The 21249-nt window shown below is 39.2% G+C and overlaps 1 protein-coding gene across 3 annotated transcripts in view; it reads left to right on the forward strand.

Moving 5' to 3' along the window:
- Nucleotides 1-1672: 1672 nt before the first annotated feature.
- Nucleotides 1673-21249, forward strand: part of tp63 (tumor protein p63) — a 39399-nt gene continuing 19822 nt past the window's right edge. For 2 of the 3 annotated variants that reach the window (XM_034700914.1, XM_034700922.1), the window contains exons 1-3: nt 1673-1725; nt 7215-7349; nt 7454-7583. In XM_034700914.1, coding sequence (XP_034556805.1) covers nt 1673-1725; nt 7215-7349; nt 7454-7583 — 318 coding nt within the window. Of the gene's footprint in view, nt 1726-7214; nt 7350-7453; nt 7584-16740; nt 16847-21249 lie in introns of those variants that run through there. The other variant, XM_034700929.1, reaches the window with a different exon arrangement.

Genomic DNA, 21249 nt, shown 5'->3' on the forward strand with positions numbered 1-21249 from the left:
AAGCTTAAACAATAAAATGCAACCAGGTTGAATGTTATCAGCAACCTTAAAGTAGACTCTCAAAGTCTCAATATTGCTTTTATTCCCCAGATTTAAAAACAGTTGTATGAACAGGAACAAACAATAAACTTACTGTCGGTTGCCATCTATGCAAAGGCGTGTATGCCCAATGGATGTTCTAGTAGGACCTTGATATCGAACCCAAAGATGGCGCCTTTTCAGACTAATAATAATTTGTCCAAACATCAGAAATATACAGGAAGGAAGAACACAAATTGAAACTGAGTGGTGGTCTTGTCTTGGATTTTCACAAGCTTACAGGATCGCTTGTGAATTAAGAAACCACTGAAATGACTGAATTCCACATCAAACTGTAATAAGAAGTTCTTTGTATGATTGCATTATACGTTATTAAATAATTGTGGGAGTTTGACGATGTAAGAAATCTTGTCAGGTCCTTGAACTTGTGATGAGTTTCTGTCCAAACTAACAGCTGTGTGGCTGTAAGTGTCATGTCACCATGTTGGCCCACAGTGTGCCCGTCTGCTGTATCAGTGCGCTCTCTCTCATGGGTGCAACCACAGGCAGTCAGCGGGGAGAGAGAGAGTGGCTGTATGTCTTTATTAAAAGTACAAGAGAGCAGCTTAGAGGTTTGTGTTCCCTGGATACACCACATCTATTTATTATCATTCCCCCTGCTTCGACCTCTCCTTTTATTTTAGCCCGCTGAATCATCCTGGGTTCATCTCTGTAAACCACACAAGTCCTATAGGTTTACAGTGTCATGGTGCTTGGATGGGAGGAAGAGTCGGATATTGAATTAGAAGTATGTGCTAAGATGTTAGCACGATATGTGTGCGTGCTGATATGAGAGTTTATGTGAGCTACTGTAAAGCATTTTCAAAGGGTTATTTTCTGTCTAGTGTGTCTCTATGTCTCTCTCTTACGGGCTTACGGAGGATATAGACAAGTTATATTCTATTATCAGCCAGTTTTACATCACCTACCAACACCAACATCTCACTTGACTTATGAGATGCTGTTTCACTTCTTTTGAATCAGATATCTGGGGGATTTTTGCAGTTTCACTGACCAAATATTTTGCTGAATCAGCATTTTATCAGTCATCCCTGGCACTCAAGGTGTATTTCCGGCATTACTGAGAATGCCTCGTAAGCCTTGATTGACAGTCATAATGCAACAGATGCGCACTCAACCAGCAAACCCACTGGGGAATCTGGGTGGAAATATCAGAAGTAGCCAGAGAGACACGGTGGTGAGCTCCTCGGCATAGTGGCCAGCTTGCAGTGTTTGTTGTGTGGGTGGGACGGGAGGCGCAGGGTCAAATGTAGTTGTATGATATCTATATCCTAGCAACTGAGAGTGAGTGATATCTTGTACAACTGTAGCTGGGGATTGGTCAGAGAGTAAGCACAAGCCCCGCCTGTTTGTAGGCTAGCCTCAGAAAAAATACCTAAATTCAAAACATCTCTCAAACTTCCTCCACTCTGCACTGTACCCTCAGGCACTTTAATCCAGGCCTTTATTTATTTATATTTAGACTTATTTTTTATTTTTGTCATTCAGTCTCATGCGCAGTCTTTGATACATGTGTCTTATGACCAGCTGGTTATTTTGAAGATTTCCGCACAGTGAAGTTTGGCATGACAACATGAATTCACCTTACACAGCCGTGCAGTATTACCCAGAGTTTGCCTTTCATCGGTAAGTACATGCATCATGTATAAACTGAGGATTTACTGTAAAAGTTGCTTTAGATGTCTTTGTGTTTGAACCAAGAGATTTCATGTCTGTTCATTTTGAAGACTCTGAATCTTGAGGCAGAATATTGGCTTGATGGCAACATTGCGTAGAGTTAACATGTGGTACAGTAACACAGCCGTATTCAGCCAAATACGATTAAGTTCTTTACACAGCATACTGAGAACCATGAACTTATTAACCGCGCTGGGAATCTCCCTACTCTCTGTTTGACCTGGACTCAGACTGAGAGTGTCTGGAGGTCCAAAGTGACCTGAGAACAGTTGTGTCTGCCTGGATCCTCAGCTGCTGCTCTGTGCTCATGTATTTATAAGTGTTGCTTACTTATGGCAACAATGCATGTGTAAAAGGCCATCAGGGTCGAGGTGGCAGACGGATTACGTGACATCGTAATTGCTTGGTTTTCGTCTTCTGATTCTTACTGTAGAAGACGTTTGGCCTTTGGATGGACATGCATGTTGTTTTTCAGAGGCTTTATGCATGACACTGAATGTGTTTCATTCAGATGCAGAAATACTGAAAAGTGGGCCTTAAAAGTCTTCTTCTCTTCCTCCAGTGTCATGATAATAACATCATGTCAGACCAATGTGTTGCTTGTTTACAAATTATATCACATATGTAGCTCAAGATAGCTCGGTTAAATTATTGTCACAAGCAATATGCAACATAAGATATACTTGAGATTTGAAACAGAATGTTCTGCTAAGACAGGGGATGGGATTCTGAAGGCAATGTACACAAAAAATAGGCTTATATAGCAAAATAACATCTATCTATCTATCTATCTATCTATCTATCTATCTATCTATCTATCTATCTATCTATCTATCTATCTATCTATCTATCTATCTATCTATCTATCTCTCTATCTATAATAAGTACAATCATGTGAAACTCTTTAGCTGAGAGGCGCCGGTATAAAAGATACAACTAAATATAAAAACACTAAGAATAATAGAATAGAATAAATTATATGAAACAAAATTAGAGGCAGTAGTGAATAAAACAAAAAAGATATTGAATAAATATGAAAATGTAAGGCATAGTAAGGGTAAATTGTGCTGGTTTAGAGTTTGTTAAGTTTTATTAATTCAAGAGTCTGACGGTCTGGTGGAAAAGCTGTTCCTAAGTCTGCTATCTGTATGAATATAATGTGTCAATGTATAAAAAAAAGGTATACATATACACATAATAAAGAATAACTTCTTAAATCAAATTATCTATCTATCTATCTATCTATCTATCTATCTATCTATCTATCTATCTATCTATCTATCTATCTATCTATCTATCTATCTATCTATCTATCTATCTACAAAAGTATATCTATCTGTATGTAAAGAAGAGTAAACTTATAAACATATATCAGTGTGTTTGCTCTGTGTTAACTCATAACACATTAGCGCTGTAGATCGGGTCAGTCTGCTGTATCATTTCTGCAGCTCTGATTTTTAATCTGAGGTAAATTAGATTATTAGATACACAAACCTGTTTGTTTTTATTAAAAAAGAATAATCATTAAATTAAATGGGGTTTAAAACAAACATGTTTTGAACGCCCTCTTTTGATGTACAGCTTCTAATTGTAGTACAACACTCACTGCTGTCTGGTTAGAGTTACTGTATCGTCTCACTGTGCATTCATGTCATGTTATATGATACACTCTATTTACAACAATTTCTTGTCCCTTGTTCTTGTATCTGCATAGTGTGGAGAGCAATAATGTATGATGTTCTCTTTGGCACTAAATGCCACAGAGATTTAAGTTTTCAGAAGAATTAGCAAGCCTCCAGCACACTGCTTTAACTAACAAAGAAATGATCCTATTTGGCTTCTAATAGTCCATTTAATGGACCTTGATAACTACACTGACACAAACAACAAGAGACGCTTGAATCTATTAACAAACATTGATTTTCTTTAGTGTACCAGTTTTGGTTTTATTTCTCTTTAAAGTATAACGGTGTCTTTATGGTCCACTAATTCTCCTCCTCTGTGTTTTTCTGTGCATTCCTAACCTCAGAGGAATTTGTGCCTTTTTGTTTTGCCCCAGAGGATTTGCCTTCAGATAGTTTCACTTCTATAAAAGTAAGGGGATGAGAGGAGGACAAACTTTGGGGCTTTCTATTGTTTTGCAGTCATGTCCCTCTTCCAGCCGTGGCTGACAGATGAGGGGGGGGGTAGGTCTTAGGCCTTTGAACAGGTGATTAATAAGGACACAGGAGAAGGGCCCCGATCGGCTGGGTTGTTTGTTTTGATTGCATTTTCATCGGCCGGTGTGCCCAACCTGCCAAGAGACAATGGCCATCCCCTGTTTAGTGCTGACCTTTGCCCCAGTCTCGTCTGGAGGCGCTGCACCATCTTTAAGTGGATGCTGAACAGCCTTCGCCTCAGGCTAACTGAAAAAACTCTGAGTAACCAGACACCAGATAGCAGACAAACAACCCGAACAGGGATAAAACCATCTATCTTGGCTGCTTATAAAAATATAAAACAGTTAAATGTTGTGAAAAGCTTCATGAACACCATAACAAAGTGCTGAGTTTGCACCTAGGGTATTCATGTGGATGTTAGAGAGCTACATTTTAAGAACTCAGATGACTGTATTTCACTTTATTCATGATTCATATTTTTTCATTGCATGGTTCTTAAGTCTGAGTAACAAAGTGATCTGCAGTTTATTGAAATGTGCATGTAGTTAGAAACATGTTTCTTGTTGTTAGGCCTTGCTCTTAGTTTAATGAAAATAAATGTTTAAGCACTATTCTAAAACATTACAAAGACAGAAGCATTGAACATGAAAAATAACTTTGAAACTGTCCTAAATAAAAAATGTTTCACTAAAAGCATAGGACAGCAGCAGATGTAGACCAATTTCTTGTGGTCTTATTGAATTCAGCCTGGAGGATTGCAGAACATGCATAACCTGATGCACCACTTTTGTGATTATATTCTGTATTCTCAATGGTCATCAAACAAAGCTTTAAGCCATAGCTGTGAAGTGTTCTAAAAAAAAATTTGATGAGGTGACAGTTAAACCGGCCAAACAGCTTCATTGCAAGGAAAATTAATCCCAAATCAAATAAAGTTTGGCTAGAGTATATAGGCCAGCAGAAAGGTCACACCTAAATCCTTCCTCTCCTCCATTAACTCAATGCTGTTGCAATCTGCTCTTGTCTTTTACAATTATAATTGTCTCTTAAATTAATTCACCCCGTTTCTTGTTACTTTAATCAATCAATCAATCAGACTTTATTTATAAAGCACTTTTCATACAATGACATTGTAACACAAAGTGCTGTACATAAAAACAACTTCAAATAGAATAAGTTGAAAGATAAAAAATAAAAAGACCACCCCCCCATCCTAATCCCGACCCCAGCACCAACCCCAAACCCAGCCACAATCCTAAGGTTAAGATATATGCAAGAAGAAGAAGAAGAAGAAGAAGAAGAAGAAGAAGAAGAAGAAGAAGAAGAAGAAGAAGAAGAAGAAGAAGAAGAAGAAGAAGAAGAAGAAGAAGAAATAAATGAAAAGTTAAAAAAAGTTGCTGAATGAACTGAGGAAACTCTGTTATGATATATTAATGAGAAAACACTGCAGGTAAAATAAAATGTTCAAACTCAACAAGGGAAATTAAGTTAACCAAAATAAAATAAATAATTAAGATAATAAAACACTAAAAGATTAAAACATTAAAATAAACTAAGATGCTACTTCCTTGACAGGCTGAAGTCAACCGGTATGGAGATGTAACTGTTAAAGTTAAAGGTCAAATATATGAATAGCTAGAGTTTCTTGGACAGTTTGTGTGCTGTATAAATCTTTTCATTTACAAAAAGTCAAAGGTGTAAGATTTTATGTCAATGCACAAATATAACATAAATACTGGTTAAGCTGGTTGAAGACAACTGAGCTAAAATGACCATTTTTTTGGGTTGCATCATGTTGACATTATGGACGTTAGTCTAAGAAGCTAGTGTAGCTGAATGCAAGGGAGGTGACAGATTAATATGCTTTTCAATATAGTTAATGTCTCAAATGGCACAATGATATGTAGCTCTTACTTTAATTAAATAAGTCAAATTGGTCAGATGTTAAAATCTCAAAAGTAAGATAGCTTGTGAGTTTCTGACAGTAGCTCCACTAGCTGAGATGTCCAGTTACATTAAGTTTGGTCACCCTCAATTATTGTTTCCAAAAATAACTTTGACAGGTTTTTTAAATTGTTTTACTCATTTGTGTTTTTTTCAGTGTGCTCTGCCTGTCAAAATACATTTTTTAAATGAATTACAATAATGATTATTTGACCAATTTTAAATACTTGATACAGAGGATGTGAAAATTAAACAATCTTAATCAGTAATGAGCTTTAAAGTCAGTCTGCTACCTTATACTCCACCTAGTACTTTATATTGTTACTTTGATTATCTGATCCCCTCCTCTCATGCAGCTATAATGTGCCTGCTTTTATCAGGAATACTTTATTATATGTTTTTATTGTGCTTTAAAATGTGTAATTTTTCTGTGTTCTATTTCTAAATAATGTAGCTATATAAAGATATCAGTACAAGCAAATTAAAGTATAAGTAGGGTTGTTAATTCTGAGTATTTGGACAGCATTACTACTCTTAAGCAGTCAAAGCCTCCACACAGTGCTGTTGATGCTAAAACTTTTAAATGGTCTCTAAGCCTAATCTGCTTTTTATGGCTTTTGGGTTTTGCAAACTCAGTTAATCTTTCTGTCAATTCAACCCTCCCTCTTCTCTTCCTCCTATGCAAGTTAATTTTTTTGGGGTGGGGGGGTGGGGGGGTTCATTAGATATGCCTGTGTTTGTAAGTCTGGTATTAATATCATTCATCACACAGCGCTGGGGAATTCCAAAACCTAAAATAGTGCCAGCTTCAGATTATACCCCGTCTCCACCACCTTCCCCCCCAAGTCCGTCCAGCTGTACACATACCAAAAGTTGCAGCAGTGCTATCATATAGTCTGTGGGGGGAATTCCGCCTGTCTCAGACTCCTGCGTGCGCCACTTCAGCAGGAACAATGGCAGGCTGAGCTCTGAAGCAGGTGTAATGTTTCAGGGGAGCAGGTCAAAGTGCCTCTGTCTGAATGGTGCATAATCACCATTATGTGTAGTACAAATATTCAGTATTATGCAGGCTGACTTCTTCACAATGGAAGTGCCCTTCATGAATGGCTGCCAGCAGGACTCCTCCTTCTCCTCCTCCTCCTCCGCCTTTCCTCTGCTGGCTGGGTGGCCAAATCTCAGCCGTGCACATAACATCTATGTTGAATGTTTGCTGTCACTGCAACTGTTACAACTGCTTATTAAAACATTCATGCTTTCTTTTTCTTTAAAAAATATTGTTCACTTGAAATCTAAGTTTCAAAATGACTGATTGTTCTTGGTTGTGTTCCCTTGCAGACTCAGGGATCCCTCATCACGTTTGTCCTGGAGAGAGAGCTCATTCCTCACAGCTATGTCACAGAATCAGTCAGCACAGACATCTGACTACTACAGCCAGGATGTGTTTAACCAACTGTTTGACATGCTGGACCAGTAAGTGAAGACTACAGTTCAATACTTTGGCCTAAAAATGAACAAGCAAACACAAAACAGACTTGAGTTTGAGTTTTCACAATGATTGGTCTCATGTGTTTCAGGTCTGCCATTCATTCAGTCCAGCCCATTGAGCTTAACTTCACAGAGAGCCCAACTGATAGGTCCTCAGGAAACACCATCCAGATCAGTATGGACTGCATCACCATGCATGAGCCAGATGAGATGCGTTCTGTAAGTATGTTGGTTTGCTGCTCAAGGAAATAACCTCTTTTAGTTTTTGTTGTTTTGCAACAGAAATAATCTGACCAGTCTGACTCCTCACAGAGATAAAAAAAAAAAATGCATTAACTTTATTCAAAACAACTTTACTTCCATATTATTACATAATCTTTGCTCAGGTCAAAATGTATTATGGGGTGTGACAGGTAAACAATAATGTTGAGGTAAAAACCATATGGACTTAGTATCCATGACGTCACCTATCTGTCTCTGGAGCACTGCTTTGAGGACAATCGTCAGCTGGAGCCATATCGCTGCTGTCGAGTGATTTTGAGGTAAAGAGGCGGGCTTTGAGCCTCCTAGCCAACCGCTACAGTGTTCCCGCCTGTCAATCAAGTCAGCTGTGCCTCTCATTGGAAGACTCGTAATCTAAACATCTTCAAAATTGCCACATTATGAAAAAATTCACCCCCTGTACAGCGTGTGCCGATCAAATGAGCTATCTAGACTACACTCGTCTTTGTACCGGGCTGTAAACATGTTTATTTCTGCTGTAAAGATCATCTTCTTTGAATTGGTGTGTATGTGGTTTCCGGTACTTCTGGAGCCAGCCTCAAGCGGATCCTCAAGGAACTGCAGTTTTTAGCTCTTCCACATTGGACTCATATTTTTAGACCGGAGGTTGCCGCTTGGTAAAATCATAATTTTTCATTGTTAAAGTGACTGTTAAACTATTTAGTTTAGTTTAGTTTATTTCACAGGGATCATGCACAACACAACTGCAGAGCCAGAGTTAGCTAAAGGAGCTAATTTACATCCATGATCCCAGGGCAGGAAGATCTAAGAACACACAATACAAACTATCTAAAATAGACAATATTCAAACAACTAAAAAACAATACAAAACTTCACAACAGTATGTCACATTAAAACATGTGTACAAATGTTAAATCAATGATGTGAGATCATCAAGACTCATTAGACCGTTGTTTTTGAAAATATGACCTTAGTGGCACAGTTAATACAAGATCGTCTGGTGTTATGACTGAAACAACATAGATTGGCGTACTATGCATAGTGAAACTGAGGAATATACTTTCTTTACCAGTCAGTTTGAAGATGCCACGCAGACTAGACTGCTCAAAGTTCCCTCGAATTTGATTATGTAAAAAATGTTTGACAAATAAAAAACGTTTGATGCATATGTCTGTGAATGTTCTCAGTCAACCAGGTCATGGTAATCCAAAGCTTGATCCGAAAAGGCAACTGGACATGGTAGAAATTCTTGAAGAAGTTTCACTTCTCCTCTGGAAGGCTTCTTCAGTTTTATGCTCTGCACTTTGCCTGCGAGGAACATGTAAAACCCATTTACTTGTCTAAAAACACAAAAACAGCAAAGAACTGTCACACACTTAAAAGAATAGATCATTTATAAAGTTTAAATATTAAATAGGTTTTGGATCAGGTTGTAAAACTGAGAGGGTAGCTGTCAGACTAATGTTCAGGTCTGCAAAATCAATTTGAAACCCAAATTTAAATGCAGAACCAGCGTCAGTAGATCAAATACTGACTCAAAGATTTTGTTAACCAACATTAACAAAGTACAAATGTAGCTTAAAACTGTTTCTGACTGCTCAGATAAAACAGCAAAGCATGTGCATACCAGTAAAATAACTTATTCTTCATACAATTTACAATGATAATGACATACAACATAAATGCTGCCTTGATGCAACATTAGCTTAAAGCTAATTTAACATAAAGTATCTTGAAATTTCTCAAGCTCTGTAGTTTGATTGATATTTTTGTGAACTTCTGAGTGACTCAAACATCATTTCACCGTCTGAGGTTAGTTTCACTCTGAGTGAAAGGAACTTCCAGCCGTAAAGTCCACAGGTTTTATAACACGGAGGGAACTTTCAATTCTCTTGCTGACAATGGAATTTCCCCAGGACAGTTAGATGAGAAATGTTGTGCAGAGCAGATCGACAGGCTGAATGACGCCGGGTTATCTGTTTATATTCAGAGATGTTGTCTGTAAGGTGATGTGATATTATCTCATTCAGCCGAGTTGTGCTTGACCTGGGTGGCCTCTTGAGAGACAAGAAGCTCTCAGAGTCTGTTGATGGTAGAATGTGGATTCAGATGGTCACATGCCAGATAATGTCTTTAATTGAATGAACATTTGTGCCTTTTTATGCAAATTAATTTGATGCTACAAGAGACTGGTATGGCTTCTCTTAATAATTTAGAGAAGACAACTATAGTGTAGTTAAGTAAACACTGGAAAAACATTTTGTTGATACATGTCCATAAATCAGCACACCGTGTCAACTCCCTTCAGTTTGACCTGCAGAGAGGGACATCTGTATCTCTGCCAGCTCTGCTGCTGCTGAGGGATGATGTGCACGCTCCCCTCCCTGCACAGGAATGCTGTTGTCCAGCCAGAGTGGAAAGAAATAGCAAATAAAAATTGCGTTCAAGGAGCTGAGTAATGTTACCCTGCGCATCCCCCAAGGGGGCCTGCGCTCTCTTGAACTGGTGATTAATGGTCCCACCCCCACCACCACCCACTTTCCTCTCCACCAAAGAGAGGCGTGGTGGGCTGATTGGCACGCCAGCAACTCAGGCAGCATCCGTGTGGGGCTTAAACTTTGCTGCAGTGGCAGCTCGCCAATCACCAAGCCCTGATCGTTATTACCAAGTCAAGTGTCTGTTCAGATGAAAAGAGATGGTGGGCAAAACCACCCTCACCCTGCCCCCCCCAACTCCACCCATGTGGAGGTGTGCCTCTTCATGAGTCATTAGAATGCAGCTCAGTGTTTAGTGCCCTGGGGGACTTATTTGTATTGTGTAGGGTTTATGTTTAATCTGAAATTCCTTTTTCTGTTGGATTTTTTTTTCTGTAGCTGCAGGGCAACAATTTAACGCAGCACCTGCCTCTCTCGCAGAGGTCCCAGCTCTCATCTATCAGTACGTGTCTCTTCTATTTGAAGGTGGGGGTGGCACAGGGGAGGAGGAGAGGAGCAAGCAGAGGGTAGAATAACATGGAGGAATGCAGCAGAAATAGTGGCAGAAGAAACGCTATATCCAACCCCAAACAGCTGATTTTACACCCAGATAAAGCTGTGATCAGCTGTGCGTGGAGGATGCAGTGTTGAGCAGAGGGACACAGGTTGTTTCAGGTACAGGAAAGAGTTGAAATAACTTTACAGCAGAGAGTAGCTCAATCAACACACGGCTTCCCTGGGATCTGATTACATGCTTGTGTTTGGATTCTGCTTTTTTTCACTGCGGCTCGTGTGTCTCTTGTGTGATGGTCGCCTGTTTTATGACTAAGCATCTGATCAGTTCTCTCTTTCCTAGCCTGAAAGAATTCAACAGAAATTACCAAATCGGATTAAATTACTTTCATAGTTATTTCATCGTGTTTCCTTTTTGGCATTTTCAAATCAACATTACTCTTTGCATCCACCTTATATAAAAGAAGTATCTTGACAGTCAGTCCATCTTACCCTTTATGTGTCTGAGTAAACATTTCATGTAGCTGTTCCTCTCACACTACCCTAGTTTTACTTTTGTTTTTTAGTTGAGAAACAAGAACCACAACTTAAATCTCATCTTACTTGACTTATTGTTCAGGGACTTGTACTGTTTTTAATTTGAAGTAAGCAACCGTATTAAGCTCCTCTTTTATGTGTTCATGCTCCACCAGTTTGCCTCCAGCATGTTAGGAAGTGTTTTTAAAGGTGTAGCACCGAGGAAAGAGTGCTTGCCACGGTCCGCTTGAATAACTGTTGGGTTCGTGAGTCAGTGTGAGACCTCGTCTGACTGTGGATGTGGGGCTGCCGCAGCAGAAGCCCCTATCACCCTGTCTCTTGTATTTTTCTTACATCTTTCTTTCAGCTCAGACGAGCTCAGCCGTACTTACATACAGCAGTTTTATATCCCGCCAGGTTCAACTGAAAAACTTGTAGGTCACACCCTTTGAGAGAGAGAGTGCATGAATAAATCTTTCCGCAGTAATCCTATAAATGTCTTTAGTGAAACATCAGTTATCCTCATTGATTTCTTCACAATGCCAGATTGTAATTTGATCCTTTTTAACATGCGAGAGAGTTCAACTACACTGATGTGGAGTGAGTTGGAAAGAAACTCAAAAGCTTTAGCTCAGGTTTTCAGAGAGGAAGTTGTTGGCTTGACAGATTTTTGGATATCTCTTTTAGGAATAAATAAGACATGTAATATCAGTTTATGAGAGAACAATGCTCGACTTTGATAAAGGAAATAACCTTTAAACTACAGAAAAACACCTCCAATGACAAGCTCTAGTTAGAGTAATAATTTAACTAGAATACAATAGTTTCAGGAGTGAAAATTAGAAACTAAATATGGCTTTTATTTGCTTTTTATCTGCATATAAAGACCTGTGGGGCTTTTTTTCTTTAAGTTCAACCAGGCAAAAAAATGAACTGATGTTTGTAAAGAGATCCAGCACACATGCAGAGACTGAAACACTAGAAGAGGAACACATATGTTTGCATACACTACCAGTCAAAAGTTTGGACACACCTTCTCATTTAATGGTTTTTATTTATTTTAATTATTTTCAACATTGTAGATTAATACTGAAGACATCAAAACTGTGAAATAATCTGGTTTTGCCATAATCTGGATTACAACAGTAGTCAAATAGGGCTATCCATTGTGTACCAACCCTACCTCTGAACAACACAACTGATGGTCTCAAACACATTAAGAATGCAAGTCATTCTACAAATGAACTCTTGACAAGGCTCATGTTCATTAGAAACCATTCCAGGAGACCACTTCATGAAGCAGACTGAGAGAATACCAAGAGTGTGCAAAGCTGTCATGAAGGAAAAAGGGGGCTACTTTACAGAATCTAAAATATAAAACATATTCTGCTTTGTTTAACACTTTTTGGTTCATTCAATAATTCCATATATGTTCTTTCATAGTTTTGATGTCTTCAGTATTAATCTACAGTGTTTACAATCATTACAATAAATACAAACCCTTGAATGAGAAGGTGTTTACAAACTTTTGACTGGTAGTGTATACTCAAATGAAGTGTTCAAATGAGAAATCTTCTCTTAGTAGTGTTTCTATTTTGACAGTCCTGGAAGAGATCTTCATTTAAACATGAAAATTATACTAAATGTCCCACAGCAGCAACGTGAGTAAAGAAGCAAAAGTTGAAACAAAGATGAGCAGCCCAAACAAAATGATCATCAATCTGTTGTTAGTTATTTTGATTATTAATGAGTTTTCAGGTTTTAAACATCAAACAGTCATTTCAAACTTCAGTTCAACGTCATAGAGAAGGAAAAAGACTAGAGTATATTCACATTGAAGAAGCTTGAATCAAGAACAAATTAAAAGAACTGTTTGACAACTAATTGATAAATATATACACTACCAGTCAAAAGTTTAGACACACCTTCTCATTGAAGGGTTTGTATTTATTGTAATGATTGTAAACACTGTAGATTAATACTGAAGACATCAAAACTATGAAAGAACATATATGGAATTATTAAATGAACAAAAAAGTGTTAAACAAAGCAGAATCTGTTTTATATTTTAGATTCTGTAAAGTAGCCCCCTTTTTCCTTCATGACAGCTTTGCACACTCTTGGTATTCTCTCAGTCTGCTTCATGAAGTGGTCTCCTGGAATGGTTTCTAATTAACATGAGCCTTGTCAAGAGTTCATTTGTAGAATGACTTGCCTTCTTAATGTGTTTGAGACCATCAGTTGTGTTGTTCAGAGGTAGGGTTAGTACACAATGGATAGTCCTATTTGACTACTGTTGTAATCCAGATTATGGCAAAACCAGATTATTTCATAGTTTTGATGTCTTCAGTATTAATCTACAATGTTGAAAATAATTAAAATAAATACAAACCATTGAATGAGAAGGTGTGAACAAACTTTGGACTGGTAGTGTATTTGTCTTAACCCTCCTGTTACCCTCAAATTTACTAACATCTTTTATCCTTGGGGTCAATTTGACCCCAGCACTTTAAACAGTGTCAGGTACTTTATGTTTCTTTGTTCACTACCTACTTAGCCCTTTAAATAAAATATATTTCAAGCATAAACACAATTTAAAGCATTTAGAAGGACTTTATTTGCAAAACAGAACATCAAACTGCTGCCAGTTTGTCATGCTCTCATCGATACATCATTGAATGTCTTTAGAGACATGGTGACTGGAAATATTATATCTCACTCTAAAGGTTGGCGGTTTGATCCCAGCTCCTGCAGTCACATGCGGAAGTGTCCTTGGTTATAGTGACCTCAATATCATCCAAAACAACCAAAACAAATGTATGTAAAATGTTGGTATTGCTTATGTTATGCACAGCTAAAACAGCCTGGGGTCAAATTTACCCCAAGGAACTCTGATGCGTACTTTTTTTTTTTACAGGAAGTTGGTACATATGAACATTTTAATTTGATGTTTTCCCAGTTGTCCCCATTAAATTATGAAAAGTCATGAAATATGAAGCCAAACAAAATTATGTTAGTAATTAATTTAGAGACGTTAAACATTGAATGGGGTCCAATTGACCCCAAGGATAATAGGGGGGTTAAAACCCCATTCTTGAAGGTAAACTAGCATTATCACATTGTCCAGTAGGTAAATTGATTTTAGCAGAAGCAGCTTATTCTCTTTAAAGAGGAGCATTTTAGGATTTGTGGGCTTTTTATTGTGAGGGTTTTAACAATTACCACCCAGGTGATGCTCTCTCTGTTCCCATTGAGCTCCTGCGTCTGTCAGGGTAGATGGGAGCTCTTACTGTTCTCAGGGCAGGTGTCTGTGCCCTCTCAGCTCTTGCAGCCTGACACCTGATACTAAACTAATCTAGCTGACTTAAGAAACAGGCCCTTTAAAGGGAAAAACTTTAGTAAAGCTTCTTTTGCCTGAGCCCCTGGATCTGCCGATCTTTAGCTGCTGCCCGGTCTGACTCTCTCCTCAGTTTCTCCCTGCTGTTGGATCTGAAGTGATGAAGTTAACAGAGATAAGACGGGGCTCTCTGAGGTTAGGATGGATTAAGAAAGTGTTGCTTCGACTTCTTGAACTCTTTTTAGCATTATGATGGGACTCAAAGCAAATGATTGCATGTAATAATTGGGCTTTGTTGCATTTTGTGAGAAGATCATGTGTTTTTAAATTGTTTCAGATATTTAATGATTCAGAGGAGTGATGCAGTTCATTGTAGTCTAATTTTCAGACACACTGATAAGCCAATAGTCAGTCTGTCCAGCTTCACTCTATATTTTACTACAGCCTCACCCTATCACTGAGTACTCTAACTCCTTTTCAGATGCCAATGTTGTTTTAGCATAATTAGAAGTTTGTTTAGCTGAACTAATTATCACGCTCAGGGTTTGGCCAGGTCTCCTCTGACGCCTCCGTCCCTTGGGAGGCAATTGAATCGGGGTTCTTTAAAGTGTTGATTTGCCTTTGTGGCAGGCTGACCTGTAGGCTTGTAGCCCCGGGGCCTGAACAGGGTGTGTCTGCTGATTGGAGACACTGACTTGAGGTCATAGTTTAAGTTTTGAGACAGCTTTCAAATCATTCTGACCACAGGGCAGGAGTGTTCGCCCTCTGGCTCTGTAGTAAGAGAAGTGATTTGCACCCCTTTGACAAAGCAGTCTTCTGCCAGCACGGCTCATGTTTACATCTGCTCGAGTACTCTGTATTTGCAGCAGAAAAAGTTGTTACATTTTGGATCTACTTTCACTTTTCAATGTTGAATCTTTCAAATATTCCTCATGACTGGGTGTTGGTACCTTGAAGGAGGGCTGAAAGGAGTATCCTAGATTGTTTAAAAAAAAAAAAGGTTGACACAGATTGTTTAAAGAAATGTTCTATGATTGGAGCAATAGAAATATAAATGTTGGATAGATAAATCATATTTGATTTTTGGCGTTCTTCCTTCAGCTGCACAAATACCACTGAGGTGAATGTTAGCTTGTTATGGTTTTACATGAATAGCGTCTATACCAAATGACAAATAATAAATTAAGGCGTGGGTAAGAGGTGAAAAGAAGAAGAAAACACGGCCTGCCATCAGGAGTAATACATTTCATTGCTTGTTCTAAAGGCTCCCTCCCCTGAACCCTCCAGTCTAACTGTCTGCTGCATTCATTTAGCACACTGTGAAGTAACCACATTGGGGTTTTGTAAATCCTTTTTTTTTGCAGCCGTCAGGTGATGTCAAAATGTCTCAATCATTTTTCCAAACTCATTCTAAATGTGGATGAAAGTATATGAAATAGTCACATGGCTTAAAGCAGCAAAAGGTCAGTTTTGGAACTGTTCTTAAATTTGTGAGGTCGTATTTTCTGAGCTGTCACCTCCTCAGAGAGCCGGTCGGCTAATGCTAGCACAATTAACAGCATCTGAGCCCCAATGCATGTTTCTACAACAGATCGACATCAGTTATCTCTGATAGATACAAGCAATCTACAGGAGTCACATTGTTGTTCTGGGTGGGCTCTGCAGAGGGGAGTGATTCTTATGCTAACTAGTTACTGTAGGATTACCCTCTGACTCCAGACACCGCTTCTCACTCTGGGTCTTGCTGGCCTTTCTTGTGTATTTCCTCTGCTAGTGTTTCTCTTCATCTTTTACTTTGATCAAATTTGCCTGTTTGGAGTTTAATAACATTTTCCAAGGATGAATGAATATCTTATTTTAGACAACATCTTACCGATAGAAAACCAGGATGAGAAGTGTTGTTGAGGCGTAGGTTGAAGGTTTTTTTCTGCTTTTTTTGTCGCTTTAAGACGATTTCTACGTCTTGTTTAGTCAGGGAAAGTTGAGAAAAGACAACGCGCGTGATTTAAGCTTCTCTAATGTTTTTTGAGCGTGATATGTTGCACCGCTAACTACACAAAACAGTAATTCTCTACTTAAGTCATACCTCCGAGGAATCCTGCAGAGCTTCAAAGGCAGAGTAAGGAGAGGTAGCTTCTTCTGCAGATGGGTGTGGACTTAGGATTTGGACAGGTAGCTTAGACCCCTCCCCTCTCTTCCCGGTATATATGACATCCCATAGATTCCTATAGAAGCTTCTTGTTGTCCACTTTGTGTCTGTCGTCCACATCACTCCTTCAGAGTGAGAAAAAGAGATTAGTGGAACCCTGGAGCCAGTGGAGCAAACAGCAGCAGCTCTGCTCAACCTCAGCGCCAACATGTTGTACCTGGAGACGGGGACCACCACATCTTACAGTGAGGTAAGACCAACTCAGGAAAGTGGTAATGGGGCATCAGCCATCAGGCCCATTCCTCAAGTCAAATCCACAGAGCTGCATAGGACCTTGAACATTTCACAGAAGTGAAAAAGGCCTTTAGTTCTGGGACTCAGATTTTAGGATTTGGGTTCAAAAGGATCCAAAGTCTGTGATTAATGTGAATTCCTGCGTTAAATACTAAATACTATCAAGTTATTACCAGTAAAAGAAAAGACAAATTGTCTGTTTTAATCAAGGAAATGAAGAATAAACGCCGTGTAGATGGTTTTGCATATGTCAGTGCGTGTGTACGAGTGTGTGTGTTTATGTGCACACCTGTATGTGTAGCGGTCCTGAGAGCAGGGGAATGTAAACACCTGGAGGATCTCTTTAGATTGCTGTTTGGGGGCCTTGTAAAATGGCTGCTTTCTGGCCTGGAGATTTTCACATGATTTGGTTTTACGTTTGACTCTGGTTGTTGTTGAACGCCAGTCTTGCCTGAAAGAACCCCACTAATACGGGCTTTAGTGGGTTTAGCGCCGTGCACCGTTTCTGTTCTTTCTATGTAAAAGATAAGGAACATGTAAAGACAGAATAAAAAGAAAAATCATCACCATATTTAAAGTTTCTGAATTATCAGTAACTATCTTCATTTGTCTTTCATTTGATGGAAAAATCTGATCAGGGATTGTCGTTTGTTTTCCCAAGACTTACATTAAGTTTAATTTATTTTCCTTCAAAGATGAGACACAACATTCTTGGGGAAATAAAATAAAGCTTTAATCTTCTTCAGAAGTTAAAAAGGAAAGATTCAGAGCTTGTATTCCCATTTTTCACAATGAAAGTGCAAGCGGCATGATTAATGGATCTGTGTTTGCAGAGATTGATGAACTTGATAAACTTCTAAAAGATGCTTTAAATGGAATTTAAGATGAAGAACAAAATTATATAGCATCTTTCAGGTCCTTCTTTAAGCCTGGCAACGAGGAATTCACTTTTATGCATTTTTTCTTGCAGTCAGTTTCATCATGATGGTGAAATGGCGGGCACAGCAGCGTTTGAGTAAAGAACTTTAGGTTTAACAAATCTTATCTGTCTTTCATCAGTAAATGTTATCAGTGTAGAATATATGCTTCAGTTTTAAAACAGTGATTCTCTCCTTAACACAGCTTTAATTTGTTTTTGTTGTTTAAGTGAACTATTGAGCCGTGTGTTTTGTGTTCTAGCTTTCCCATCCAGATCCTGCATTCAGCTTTAGAGCCGAGCAAGTGAGCGGTGATAGATTGTCAGATTGCAGGTTGCAGATAGCAGGTGTGTCAGGTCACTGTCTTTTAAGTTGTTGAGCAGGGGGTCTTTAAGTGGTGTCCGGCTCAATCCCTCCTGTGTGTGAGGTATCAGGTTCCCCCGTCCCCCCAGTCTCCAGGGAGCCGCAGCCGCCATTAGAATGTGGCTCCTGCAGCGGCTGTGTAGTCCGGGATCGTAATTGCTTTAATGGTGTGTTGATGTAGATACAATCACCTGCTCTGCCCACCCCAGCAGGTATAAGGTGTAGATAGACCCCCACCCAGCCCCACCTCAACCCCCTCAAACCCTCTTGAGCCTTTAATGCCTCCCTTCCCTGTGGTCACTCATCACAGTCCCCCAAATGCTTTTATATCCCAGCCCAGGGTACACAGAGCAGGTCACCAGAGAGCCTGGAATGGGAGCTATTCCCCCCTCGGGCTGGGTCTGCTCTGGTTCCTGTCATCTGGTGGTCGACAGACTCTGGTTTTATCACCGCTTACACTGAGTGACCAACTCATAGTAGCACCAGCAGCATCACGTCTGTGATCAGATACGTTATGGAGTTTGTCTTTGTGCTGACAGTTGTTCTGTTGAAGTGAAATGAAGCTCTTTACTTCTTCTGTTGTTCTGTTTGTAACAACAGAGAGGATGTCTTGAGTTCAATTCTCTAAGCTTTGGAGGAAAGGCAAAACATTTTATTAAGGAGCAACCTTAAAATGCAACAGGAACATTTTCGTTCCAAGTGCATGACACAAAAATGTGAAACAAGAAATGAATCATGCATCAGTTTTTATTCTTTATGCAACAGCAGTTTTTTTTGATGTTGATGGATATTTGCAGCAGGGCAGCAACTCTGCACAAATCACATTCTTTGCTTCCTTGTGACACTGCTGCTAATGACAGCTTGAGGTGACACATTAATAAGAAAGTAGTTATTTGTGATATGTATTTAAAGCCCATTTTTGATATAAAGTCAGCAGTGATTTGTTAAACCTCCAGATTAGCCCTGATAGCTCTGATGAATTTATTTCCTCCTCCTTCTCCTTCCTTGCACAGGAAGTATTTTGAAAGTTCAAATATGTCATTCCAAATGCCACGCTGTTGGCATCAGCCATAACTTTTAAATGAGTGCTGCCATATGCATTTGAACTATCTATGATACGCGATCTACAGCCCATCACTCTTAACGTCAACGATCTCCTTTTCCTGTTGGCCAGAACTGCTTACCCCAGCATTTATGTCAGACAAAGAAAAGGGCTGGAAGGCCTTAAACAGACGGTGAAACCTCTCCAAAACTTTATTAAAGGCTGTTGAGGATGTCAAGGCTGCTGATTTACTGTGTTCCTGCTTAGCTGCCTGACATCCCAAAGGCCTAAACACAGCCTTGGCTATAAACAGGAGGAATTTTTAAGAGCGGCTAAAGTGGTTATTAAATGGTAGCTGTATTATAGTGGAATAAGATCTGATGAAAGGAAATGAGGAGAAGGGCCTTAACACCCTCACACAAGGCTGATGTACAACTTCCAGGCAATTTAACATTAAAACATGATGAGTTCAGGTCACACTATCTGGGCCTCACTATCCTCATTTAGACCACGAGGAGCATTATCCAGGACCCTGTATTTAATTCAAAGTGCTCATGGCTTTATGTCCCTGCTTTTATCTCTTCTTGGTCTCTGGCCAGCATCTACCTTTTCTTTGAATAAAGATTTCACTTTGATAATTAGTGCCTGTCACATCCACCTCTGCAGCTGTCAGCGTCAGAGGCAGGCTGTGTCATCCCTGAACGTCTGAGCGCCTCAGTGACACTGCAGCCGATTACAAAACAGTTAAAAAGTATAGGTATGATATCATAATGATGACTCCTCAGTTACGGAAAATACTGACTAAACAGGAAGTTGTGTAAACCGTTTTTTTTACCATACTAAATATTTTCTTCCCGATACCCCTTCTTATTCATGTGGTGGGTAAATTCATCTTCTTTGGGAACTGATGAACTTTCGGTCAACTTTTTTTGTGGCATCTGTTTTTAGATAATCTCACAATAAATGCCTCATAACAGACATTATGCAGGATTGGATATATGCACGTATGCCAGTTTATGGATCTATTTAATATAGACCTGACCCTTTAAAAAATGTGCATTTTTTTCTCCAAGGTTTCTTCTTCGTACTCATTGATAGAAGCTGTTTTTTTTATAGCTGATGAAAATTACTCTTTACGATACTGCAAAAAGCTGTACACACAATTTAATGTTTGTCATAGTTCACTTATTAAACTAGTTTCATATTAAACATCTGAGTTTCTTCAGTGCTCCCAGGTAGAGAGAGCATGTCTGGAGGGGCTGAGCTGAACACTTGCTCTGCTTGTTTTTAGGCCATGCTTCCTTCTTGTTTATCATTCTAGAGCAAACAGACCCTGCAGTTAAACACAGAAAAACATAAATGTTGTAACTTAAAAATACTCAAAAATACTCAAAATACTCTCTTGATACTGAATCCTTTTTATTTCTGGATTTATATTTTTATGTCTCTTAGCAGTGATGAATGTCAAACTGGATTAATTAGGCTCTTTATGCATTTGTGAATAGTGAACTCTGCATCATCTGATTTGTAAAGTCAGGTATTAGAAACAGTATCTCCACCAGTTGGAACCAAACCCAATTTTCCACCTATTAGATCAGGTTTGCAGGTCATGGCTTCAGCCAATTGAGTTTAAACCTTTTTAATAATGTGTGTAATTAGCCCTTTGTGAGGAGTGTGTTTGGGGAGGCCTCTCCCTGCTAAAGGCTGGAGGGTCCCCACCAGAGTGCAGATTCTTTTTCCTTCAGTGTGTGTGTGTGTGTGTGTGTGTGCGTGTGTGTGTGTGTGTGCGTGTGTGTGTGTGTCCCATTCACAAAGCACTTGTCTCCTAACACCTGCATGCCCAACATCATTGTTCTCCAGACAAGCTCTTATAAGCCCTGCTGTTATTGTTTCTGGGGGGGTTAAGCAGCAGCCGTGCGCGGCACACACACTGACCCTCATCCAAATGGCGAGCTACCCTGTGGCACTGTTTCACAAGTATGCTGAGGTTGACTCGGATGACCTCTTTCAGGTGTGTCTGTCTGACTGTGTTAGTCT

This window comes from Notolabrus celidotus, chromosome 2 (assembly GCF_009762535.1).
Source record: "Notolabrus celidotus isolate fNotCel1 chromosome 2, fNotCel1.pri, whole genome shotgun sequence".
Classification (NCBI taxonomy): Eukaryota; Metazoa; Chordata; class Actinopteri; order Labriformes; family Labridae; genus Notolabrus; species Notolabrus celidotus.